This window comes from Micrasema longulum, unplaced genomic scaffold, assembly GCF_059751315.1.
Source record: "Micrasema longulum isolate JH-2025_06_02 unplaced genomic scaffold, ASM5975131v1 h1tg001683l, whole genome shotgun sequence".
NCBI classification, from domain to species: Eukaryota; Metazoa; Arthropoda; class Insecta; order Trichoptera; family Brachycentridae; genus Micrasema; species Micrasema longulum.
In genome coordinates, this window is record NW_028278862.1 from 50,918 (window position 1) to 63,552 (window position 12,635).

The 12,635-nt window shown below is 35.4% G+C and overlaps 1 protein-coding gene across 1 annotated transcript; it reads left to right on the forward strand.

The window, feature by feature from the left end:
• Window positions 1-2,459: 2,459 nt before the first annotated feature.
• LOC148274324 (netrin-A-like) lies at window positions 2,460-4,453 on the forward strand (the record flags this gene model as incomplete). The annotated part of the gene is made up of 2 exons (XM_088237284.1): window positions 2,460-2,577; window positions 2,865-4,453. A coding segment is annotated over exon 2 (1,084 nt), but the record flags the coding sequence as incomplete, so codon positions are not given.
• Window positions 4,454-12,635: the final 8,182 nt, after the last annotated feature.

Consider the following 12,635-nt stretch of genomic DNA (forward strand, 5'->3'; position numbering starts at 1 on the left):
AATTTTTACCGCGAGTAAGAAAACACGTTTTATATCCCGTTTCCCGTTTCCCGTAGCACTGACCTTCCACGTTTCACGTCAGTAATTTACTGCCGTGTCCGGGTGGAATGAAGAATACAGTTTTGTGTGTGAAATATAACTTTTGGAGTGTTTTCGACTCCTGAAATTGATGGCTACATTAAAAAAATAATTAAATCTTGCATTACAATAATTTGGCGTAATGTTTTGTTATTATTTTAACAAGCAATATTTGAATATATTTACCGCCAAATGGCATAACCGGATCGCTAAGGCGGTGGTTGCACACGCGAAGCTGGGTTTTCGTCGATGAAATGAAGTTTATTTAAGAGTTGGTTGTTTTTTTAAATATTAATGAATTCGCTTTAATTACCTAAAAAACTCACGGTCTTGTTTATTATGTAAAGTATAAAAAGGAAGTTCAGTGCTACGGGAAATTAGAATTCCTAAATGTTTTATTGTACGACAAAATTTCTCGAATATGCATAAAAAAATAATAAAATTGAACTACTTTGAACAACGTCACTAGTTCTTCAGAATCATCAAAAAAGCGCCGAGAGGGCTGAAACGATACAAAAAATATTTAAGAAAATAATTTTAACATAGTTTGATAGTCTATTAACTAAGAATTTTTTTTTTTAAATCTGAACTTCTTCACCATTTCAGATAATTTATTTTGAAAAAAGTCTGTATGTCATTGTTATAATTATAAAATGGTGAATGTTTCTCAGTGTGTAAAGTGGCCACTTAAACCAGCCAATGACAGGTCATAAATCCTGTAAATGCCTAGACTTCCATATTACCTTCTTTAAGGTATTCTCCATCCCTGTTGTAATTTGTTAATTTTCATAATCAATAAAAATGAACGCATGAATGAGATTAGTTTTTAATTATTGTTAAATAAAAACTGGGAATTAAGTACACGCATCAATAATGACCCTGCTAAATTATCCAAAATAACAATGACAAAGTTCAGTGTTACGGGAAATTAGACGAAAAATGTTATCTTACGCTCGGTAAAAAAATGAGTATTAAATTATACTGTATTGTTTATTGAAAATATATGAGAAAAGTAAGAAAGACGATTTTATTGAAAATATACTGCTTTGCACCATTACTTCTGAATCAACCAACGATAAGAGAGTTGTGATAGATTTCCGGTTTAGGGTAAGTCAACTGACGAATCAGCAGAACTCATCGAAAAGAGGGGAAGATGACTTGATACGTCACACGCGAAGTAATAAAAAAAGCAAAACGTAAAAAAAATACTATAAAAAAATTGACTTAGCTTTTTAGTATATTGAAAAATAAAATTACGAAAAAAAAACCACCTAACTTCCTCATTATACGGCGAAGTTTCTCTAAAATGCACCAAAAATTAACTACATTAAATGACGTCACAAGTTCTTCTACATCAACCAATTATAGCGTGTTCTGATAGATTTTCCGCTATCGGAAAGCCAACCCACCAATCCGGACAACTTACCGAAGACAACTGAAACGGGTTGTGGTCCCGTGGCTATTGTCTCGGACTCACGGCTCAAAGGTCTGTGGTTCGAATTCCACTCTACCCCAACTAGATTTCCATTTTCTAAATTTGGGTAAATTATAAGAACGCTAATATTCCTCGTCGGCCTCGTGGTGTAATAGTCAGCGCGTTTGCCTACCATGCAAAAGGTCTCGGGTTCGATTCCCGGCATGGTTGATATGAAATATTGATTAAAAAGGGTGTTTTTACACTAGAAATATTTCATAGTCCCTGGACTGGTATTTGAAGCGTGAGACTGATCATCTTACCTTCATGTTATAAAAATGATCAAGATACGCTGCGATTGGTGTGCCAATGCAGTTCCCTATGCACCATTAGGTGTGGAAATAGAATGATGAAGATGAATATTAATTTTTAAAAATTCTTTTTTTTTATTCCCATTTTCTAAAAATTAGTTATTAACAACTCGTTGAAAATGTTCCTTAAAATTAAATATTTGGGTAAATCGTAAAAACGCAAATATTTCTTTAAAAAAACTAGTGACGTACGGAATAATTTAAAAAATACCAAACTTGTAACAATAATGCGATATAAATGTATTTTTTTGCTTGGTTTGATAGTATTTTATCGAGTAAAAAGATATAAAAAACTTCTTTATAATTATTAGAATCGCTTTTTACAAACTAAGTTTAATTTCGATTGCTAATATAAGTTTACACATTACGGCGCTGTATCCGGAGGAATTTTTAGCACAGCAACAAAAAGAGCAATAATAATAATATTGTTATGTTATTGCTATTGGGGTCTATGTTCTATTCCATCCCGGCGCAGCATCCCGCAGGAACGGGGGGTGCGGGGCGGGGGGAGCGCGCGGACCAACCTACCAAACCAACCAACCTCACTCGCCAGAACCAGACAGTCGTTCGTTGTTCAGTCGCTTCGTTACCGTCGCGTCAGTAGCGCGTGCCGCCCGCGTACCGTGCGCAGCCCCCGTGAGACAAACATCGCGACCAGACACCGCGTCTGCCGAATATCCCAGAGTGACAACAGTATCTGTGACTGGTGGCGAGGTTTTGTGTTATTATTATTTCGCTATCATTATTGTGCTTGAAGTTCGTTTGATTTGCAATTTCTTCAGCTTTGGCTCCCTGTTGCGACTTTGCCCGATTGTTTGAAGAATTGTTTAACTTCGGAAAGTTAGTGCAGTAGCGCGGTTGCACTTGATATTTTTATTCCAACTCTTTTAAGTTCCCCGGGAATCGATGGCATGATTTATTCAGTATTTTATGTTCTGTGTTTGTGTTTGCGGCGTTCCGCTAAAAGTTTTTATTATTTATCGTAATTTGTTTTCCCCTAGCAATTATTTCGCCTGCGAGATCTTCCGGATGTCTCGAGTGCTCTTCTTAATTAATTAATTAGTTTCGCGAGCTTGTTACAAATAATATATATGGTACGCTGACAGAATTATAAGTACATGTTTTTATTTTTTGTGTTTCGCAGTTTTCTTTCGTTTCGCTCACCAGTCACTCTGTAAATAAATTCGCGATACTTTTTATACCCGAAAGGGTTTAATTTGTCAGTCGCCGACTTCCGCAGATCGAATTACTCCTCGAATAAACAATTCAGTAGTAAAATAAAACTTAAGAATCGACCAGTTGCGCGGTACGAACTAATCGGTAAATTTGTCACCCGTCGACAAAAAGGCGGCTTCGGTTATCGACGCCGGCTGAAGGATTACGTGAAATCCGACACTCACGCTCCGAGGGAAAGTCCCGAGTGATCACCCCAGCCCACCCCGCGGGACTTCCCGGGAGTATGCCCGCGGCCCGGAGGGACTGAACCGCCGGTCAGCCTTCCTCAGCATGCGGCTCCTCCCGCTCGTCGCCTCGCTGTGGGCGGTAGCTTCCTGCGAGAGCTACGTCCACACCTTCGCCGCCCACCCCGCGGACCCGTGCTACGAGGACGAGCAAGCCCTCCGCTGCATCCCCGACTTCGTGAACGCCGCCTTCAACGCGCCGGTGATAGCCTCCAGCACCTGCGGACACCACGCCCCCGCCCGCTACTGCGACCCTTCTCAGAATAACCGCTTCCCGAACTGCCACATTTGCGACGACGCGCAGCCCAAGAAGCGCTTTCCGGTCGATCACCTGACCGACCTGAACAACCCCAACAACGTGACGTGCTGGCGCTCCGACCCCCTGCCGCCCCCCGCGTCCGTCGACTCCCCTCCGGACAACGTCACCCTCACGCTGTCCCTCGGGAAGAAGTACGAACTCACGTACGTGAGCATGCAGTTCTGTCCCCGCTCGGCGAAGCCGGACTCCATCGCCATATTCAAGAGTATCGACTACGGAAAAACGTGGCAGCCGTTCCAGTTCTACTCCAGCCAATGCAAGCGGGTGTACGGAAGGCAGAACCGGGCCACCATCACGAAGGCCAACGAGCAGGAGGCCCGCTGCACGGACTCCCACCGGTACGGGGCCGAGGGCGGGGGCACCGGCGGGCGCATCGCCTTCAGCACGCTGGAGGGGAGGCCGAGCGCCTCCGAGTTCGACAACTCCCCCGTCCTCCAGGACTGGGTGACGGCCACCGACGTGAAGATCGTGTTCAACCGCCTGCACATGCCGGAGGAGCCCGACCTGTCGGACGAGGCGACGTCCCCCGGGCTGGACGCGAGGGACGGGGCGAGCTACTCGCTCAACACGCTGGAGACCATGTCCACGGCGTCCACGGCCACCATGTCGCACCACTACGCCGTGTCGGACTTCGCGGTGGGCGGCCGCTGCAAGTGCAACGGGCACGCCGGCAAGTGCGTCCACGGGAAGGACGGCCTGGCCTGCGAGTGTCGCCACAACACGGTGGGGAAGGACTGCGAGCGGTGTAAGCCTTTCCACTTCGACCGACCCTGGGGGAGAGCGACCTCCAGAGACGCTCACGAATGCAAAGGTACGTGACAATCTCGCCTAATATTTACATTTTAATACCGTTCACGGCAAACCACTCGCGCTCAGTTTATATGAGTTTATCTAGTAAGCCGAAAACGAGAAGTAAATATGATAACGCTTTTGTTTACCTAGGTGGAGATGTAGGTGGTAAACACGCATTCTGTTAGATCCATTTCCCTTTGATAACAGCGGTATTCCTCTGTTTACGTTTTATGAGAAAACATTTGACGATTAATCACTCATTCAACCTATTACCGATTACAAAGGAAATTAGATATGTGACTACTCCTTTCCGAATTAGTAATCGGATTATGAAAATGAGTGTGTGGTCTGTTCGGTATCCACTGGAATTAATTGTATGGGCAAACACATTACTTTATTAACAAGTTGGAGTTTTCATATGGGTTTGTTATTTCGAAGCATTTTGTGGCGTGTCAGAGGAAATGAATAAAATTAAGTTACGAAAATCAAAACTTCGGTTCTGTAATTTTCAGGTATACTCGTATCCATAATATTTATTTAACGTCAACGACTATTCTTTTCTCACTTAAATTTTACATAATTTATGAAAATTTAACTGGTATTTTTATGTTAGAAAATCATTGTTTTCAATACTTATTATGTATGACTGAATGTTTTCTGAATAAAATGAAATAAAATATTAGTTAGTATCTATATCACCGATTGTGACATGATTATTATATTTAAAACCTTATCGTCATCTAAATCCACTTATTTGTACATCACCCGCGTCTTTTCATGTTTTTTTTTAATAAGCAAAAAATTAGGATGATAATGGTATTAATATTTTTTTGTGCGACGTCAGATAAATTTTCTAGAAAGCTTTAAAATATGCATATTTCGAATTACCCGTAAACCAGACGTTTCGCACCCTGTAGAACAAACGGCACGTATGACGTTTTGGCACCAAACTAGTACGCAATGTCTATTAGAAGCGCGTTTTAAGTGCTCATTTTTAACTAGCAAATTATAAATTAAAACTTTTTTTGAATACTTTAACAGTTATTTATTTATTTATTCATCAACGGTTCAAAGAACATTTTACAAAAAAAATAAAAATTACAGCAATAATCACAGCAGTGCACAATAATCATGTACATAGTACATAGTATGAAATAATAGAATAATTAAAACTAAACAATTTAGTAAACATATAATACAAAAAGTTAAAAAGAAACATAACATTTCTAATTAAAGATAGTAATAACCATGAGAAAATCTTACGTACTAAATATAAATATAACACAGTAAAGTTGAGAATAACTAGATAATAATAATAAAAAAAATAATTCAACATTAGTACTTCAAAAATAAAAGTTTTTTGAGCAATAAATAGTGAAATCATCAGTTGGTTGGAAGAAGTTGCCATTTGGCAATAAATCCACCAATGTACAATTTAATCATATTAGAATAGTAGAAATCCGCTCTAAATGTGTGTTTTATTTCAAACGTTATTCCCGACTAGTAAAAATACCCTATTCCTTGGCACCTCCTCCGTCAATATGAAAAGCGCAAAAAAAATCGAGCCTGGATTAGTCCGTCTGGGTGCTATTCAGAACCGCTCTAGCGGCACCAGAAAACAGTTTTTTTTTGTATTTGGTATGTAAATACACGAGATAATACGGCCGCGAGAGCGTTTGGAATACTACCCCCGGTAGTATACTGGTTAGAGCGTTTGTCTTTCATGCATGAGGTCTCGGGTTTGATTTCCGGCAAGGTCGACATGATGATTGTATTCAAAAGCATGATTTTTACTGTAATATTGGCTTGGTTCTAAGATTTTTAATACTTTTCCAAAAAGTATACGGGATTTTACAAATTACAACAAAACTCAAAACGTTTATTTCCTGGAGTAATAAATCTCTAAAGAAACCCTTTAGCCATATTACATAGAAAAAAAGCGTTCCAATTTTTTGGTTATGTTTTTAGTTTAACAACAAATGTGTAACGGACGGTTTCGGTTTTCGCTTGCAATTCTCGACCCGAGTGCCTGCGGCCTGTAATCCGTAGCCAACTTCGTAGTTAATGATCATATAATGGCTTTCCTCCGCATGGGCGACTCTAGACAGTGGCGTGTTATTACTCTAAGGTTTATCCGAACTCCAGTCATTCGAATTGCCAAATATCCGGATCGTTATCAGGAAATAAAAAACAAAGAATTGGTTATAATAACAAATGAAAATGGGCGCTGGCGGCCGGCGTGCTCGTCATGCGTCGAAGCAGTTACTTTTCTAGAAATGTTTAAGTAATTATTTAGATGTGATTCCAATTCGCTGTATTATTTCAAAGGCAACAAAAAATATACCTTACAGTAAATTTTGCGTTTTTTTAAAAACATTGTTAATTTTCACTTCAGTTTAGTGCCGAAAATCGGCGTTTACTACAAGCAAAGCATTTTGTTGTACCGCAATTTAATATGTATAATTTTTATTTAGAATCTTCGCTGGTCTGTCTTTAAACCGTATCTTTTTAATGTTATTATATCATTGTCGAAAGTTTGTTTCTGTAAAATAAATATATAAATACAAAATAAATAAATTGCTATTAAGAAATGGATAGTGGAGGTGGGCTGCACACGGATCGATGAGTGGATTAAGCCAAATAGGTAAAATGTGTGTACTGTTTATGAATTTTGGTCTATTGGTCTATATAAATTAGTTATGTTTTTATGATTATTTTAGTTTATATTGTTTATTATGTTAATGATAATTAGGTTATTTAGATTAATTACGTTTTTTAAAATTATTATTATTATGTTAACTTTGTTAAATAAGTAATTTTAGGCATGTTTCACTTTTTGTAAAATGTTTTTCTCGGCACTGGACACAGTGAGGGAACATTATTCTGTATAAAAAAGAATACAAACAATGTAAAAGTATGAATAAATAAATAAATAAATAATAGTATTATTATATTCTGTTTGCAAAACAGTGAAAATATATATATATATATATTTATATATAGTTCGATAATTTATATAGCGCAATTTTTGTGAAAATCACCTCAAGGGCGCTGTACAATTAATAAGTATCCCAGCACGTCTTGCAGCTACAGAGCGCATGGACGGTTGAAATTCTAGTTCCTCGTTTCCAATTAAGATCAATTTCAATTATAACAGATAGGAGCTTGATCACAGCACGCCTTGTAGCTACAGATCGCATGGACGGTAAGATCTCTAGCCCTCATTTTCCCATTTTTTAAATTCACAAAGAAATTTAGTGTATAAATGAAATTTTAAAAAGTAAATAATAATAATGATGTAATAACTTATATTTACATATAAGTTATCAATTTAAAAAATACTTGGTACACTTCCACTTATTTATTTTGACCAATTAGCGCTTTCACCCTCTAATGGGCATCTTCAGACTGGCGAATATTATACAGTGTATTACAATGGAATTCCATCAAGAATTGTCAATAAATAATTTAAATGAAATAAATAATAATAATAAAACGCAGTAAGATTACAGCTCGTCTTGCGGCTACTAGCGCATGGACGAGTGGAATTCTAGCAACTTAAAATGATATGAAAAAAAATAAAAAAAATAAAAAAAATAAACTTAAACATACACCATAGTAGTAAATTTGTCGAGTATTCATGCCAAGAAGTAAGCAATAAAAAAACTAAATAAGTACCAACATGTACTTTATCATATGAGACCATATTTGAGTACAATACTTACTCCGCTTGACTACGAGCAAATGCAGTGTAAAGAGTTTTAAGAGTTTGTATACTATCGAAGTCTTCGAACATTCTCAGTACGAAACCTAGTATTTTCACTCCTTAATCTCTGACATTTGAAATATTTTTATGGAAATTCAGTTTATCGTCAAAAAGTAACTCCCAAATAACAAATTATTTTTACTGATTCTTTTACTGATGATATATGTCAATGTTTAAAATATATATTTTAGAACCAAAATTTATTTATTAGTAATTCAAATAGATCAAGTCAAAGAAGGAATCGTGTGTTAGAAATACCACATTGTAAAACGAGGCTAGCAGAGACATGAATATTTTATAGGCCAATTTAAATATATATATATTTTTTCTAATAATATTTCTTTTGATTTTTTTGATTGATCCTAAACTTTCAAAATCTTCCTTCTTTTAAAAAACACGCACTATTCTGGATTCGAACTAAAAATTTTAACTCTTTTTTTCTGTTTAAAAAAAAAAAAAAAAGAAATACTTGCGTTCTTATGATTTACCCAAATATTTAATTTTGAGGGCCATTTTCAACGAGTTGTAAATAACTCAATATTAGAAAATGGAATCAAGTCGGAGTAAAGTGGGATTTGAACGACGGAACTTTGGTCCGTGAGTCCGAGACACTAGCCACAGGACCACAACCCGATCTATGATATATTTTGTTGCCCTTTAATAATAAGGATTATTTTTATGTTTTTTTATTTCCTCTTTTAATTACTATGAAAAATAGTGCCCTGTAATCTTTTACAGAATATTTTCTTTTCTCTTTCTTATATTACACAAAAATATAATATCTGTCTATCAGAGGAGCAAAAATTCATAAACATTTCTTGTATACCCACGAACAAGCCATGCCTGTGTGGGATATTTTGTTTACTATTTTTACTGTTAATATGTATTTAATTACATATAATTATCCTTTATTTTTTTAATATTCTGTTTTACCTCTTATGTATATTGTAAAAAAAACAAAAAAAAAAGTGAAATTGCATTTGGTGTGCCAATGCATTGGCTGAAGATGATGATGGTAATGATGATTCCTGTGCCGGTCGAGGGTCTGCAGTGTGCAGTGTGTGAACTGAACAGGTAGAGGGAGAGGACGAGCAGACCCATGTCGGCACGGTGATACTGACGGAGTTATGATCTCCGAGAAAGCTATTCGTGTTCATGTTTCACCTCTCCGAACTTAATGGCCGTTTTAACTTGGTTTGTTTAAACTCGCCATTAAACACCTTCAATCCTGTTGTTGGGCATTTACTCGGAACGGAAATAGCGGCCAGTAACGCAAAGGAAAATAAAATACTGGAAATCTGTAAACCTACCTAGACAAGACGAACACAAAAAAACTACCTTTTTTCTTTTTTTAAAGTAATAAAAATCTATGATGTAAAAAAAATTTTTTTGCTCATAAAAATATTTTTAAATTTGTAATTTTGAATTCCCGCAAAAACGGTCATTCCATTGACCACGCCCCTAATACGTCACGATTAAATATAGAACTTTGTTTGTGACCGTTTAAATTTAAATTGAACATCGTCACGAGACATCACAATTGTCAAGGCCAAACATGTCGCGTTTTTGTAGATTTATATTTTTTAACAATTTTTTTCTAAGTTATGTAAGAAAACTTTAAATAACACTTCTGTACGCAGTAACTTAGAGTTTGCATCCGTTGTGTGGAGCCCACAATACATAACAAACAGAAAGGATTGAAAATTTTGAACGAACATTTTTAAAATACCTAGATTATAAAAACAATAAAACGCTTTGCACTTACAGCCAATCTGCTAAACAAAATGGATTTTTTACTCTTGAAAAAAGACGCACTATATCTGAATTATGCTATTTATATAAATCAAAATAATAAAGTAGACTCTTTTAACCTACTCTCCAAAATTAATCTTAATGTCCCCTTTCGCGTGACAAGAAATAAGTATTTATTCCATCTGCCAGTCTGTAGCACTAACTATGCACAACACTCTTTCCTCTATCGTTCTTGCTCAAACTATAATGCTTTTTTTATCATTTATTAATATATATAACACGCCCCTTAATTTATTTCAAAATAAATTAAGACTGATTCTTTCTGGCTGCGATACGATCCCACTTGCTATTTAATTATGCTCACACTTACTCCCACATACACACAAACACACCTATACACTTACTCTCATACAAATACACATAAACACACCCTTTTGTTGTACCACAATTAAATATGTATGATTTTTATTTAGAAAATTCGCTGGTCTGTCCTTAAACCGTATCTTTTTTATGTTATTATATCATTGTCGACTGTTTGTTTCTGTAAAATAAATAAATAAATAAAACATTTTTCCACAATATTCATATATCGGGGTCTACTTGGATAGATGTTTAAATTTTAAAATACATACTCAATATGTAACAAAAAAAATTCAAAAAAAAAATTCATTTCAGATTACGAAATGTAATAGATTAAAAAAGTAGTATTCTTATGTATAAAACAATAATATGTCCACACATAAATTACTGTTCTTCCATTCTTTTTTTATGTAATGAAGGAGAAATTCAAAATATACAAATTCTTCAAAATAAGGCAATGAGGATTATACTCAAAAGTAATATATATTCTAATGTAGAAAGAATGCACAAAGAAAATGGCTTGCTCACAGTGAAGCAACAAATTAAATATAATGTGGCAATTTTTATACATAAAATAATTAAGGGAATGAATAAAATAAAAACAATAATAAAATTTAAACAACAATGTCATACATACATATGAAACAAGGGCTAAAAAAAAAATAAGATTACCAATGAGGAAAAAAACAAAATCTCAAAACTCATTGTACAAGGGATTAAGCTGTACAATGAGTTACCTGAAGAAATAAAGGAAATATAAAAAAAATTGAAATATTTAAAATTAATTTTAAAAATATATGTTATTGAGAAATTTTGATACAAAAATTATAATATTTTCAAAAATATTGATTTTGTAAATACAATTAATTTTTCTAAATCCATTTTACATATTTTTTTGAAAAATAACGAAGGAAAATATATTTTTGACTAATTCGTTTTTTTTTGTTGTGCCCTCTTCTTTATTATAACATTTTATTTTGTGTCTTGGTTATATTTTACACACACCAAGCCGACGATGGCGATGTTAGTAATTATAAGGTATGTGCGGAATTTGAGCATTATCATTGCTAAGAATGCATTCGCACTAAGAGTTAGTACGTTATCTGTATGAGAACGTTATTTAATTATTTATTACTTACTAACGGACCATTGTCCATTTTTATTAAGAAAAACAAAATACATTTTAAATAAAGTTGACACTACAAAGTTATCCATAGGAATAATAAAATACAAAACAAAAATCAAAATTAAACGACATTAAGACAAGATCTGGGTCTCGATTATGGTGGGAAGATAAAGACGCCATACGTTCACCTTGACGGTATAGTTGAAGATAAATTCCCTCTAGCGATTATAAAGATATACTACCGACCCCACCTTCAAGTTTTGGGTAGGTACATCGATATGAATCAAGGGGAAGCGTACGTCACGGTACACATATCTACGCTCTAAAATGACATAGCTTCAGTATTACGTCATAGTTGAAGATAAAAGTCTCCCGACCGACTACAAAGGTGTACCGATACCCCCACCATCAAGTTTTGATGTAAGTACATCATTTTATACCGACGGGTCTAGAACCCCTCGATACGTTTATCTACGCATTAAAAGTGTCTTGAAATTTATTAAAATTTCTAATCGTTTTGAGCTTTGCACTTTTTTTATTAAAAGCCTATTAAAAATATGAGAGAGAAATAACTAAGTTTTGAAGTCGAATTAAATTCCGACATAAATGTTACTTTAATAAAACGAACACCTAGATGTGAAATAATGTCGCTAGGTTCTGTCCTATTAACTAATAAGAGTATCTAGGCGTCAGACACAGATTATATGCGTCAGAAATGTACCACTCTAAAAAAATATTTAGTTATTATATTTTTTCCATCTGTTTTACTATCTTTTCAAGTGTATGTATCGAGACGTCAAAGGAGCCGGCTTTGTAGTCGATCGGTAGATACATACAGACGATCGTTAAGCGTACCGTCTAGGTGATTTCCAAAAGTCATGCAAAATTAATGTTCAAGCGAGCATTTTTTGCTTGAATTGGAATTTATTGGAGTTTAAAAGCCTATTTAAAAGATAAATGAGAACTATTTTAAATGTTAATGACGTAAGGAACGCGTACTAATTGTTTGCGGTCATTCCATTGACTTGTTTCGATCATATGATGTCGATATGACAAGTAGGCAGAACATACCGAGGTAAGATACAGATAGTACAGAAGTTAAGTATAGCGTCTCGATATATACAGATGAAGATAGCGCTCATAATCGAAGCACTGGACTATTTATTTAGTGCTTACCTTAATCGTGGTAGACTCAGG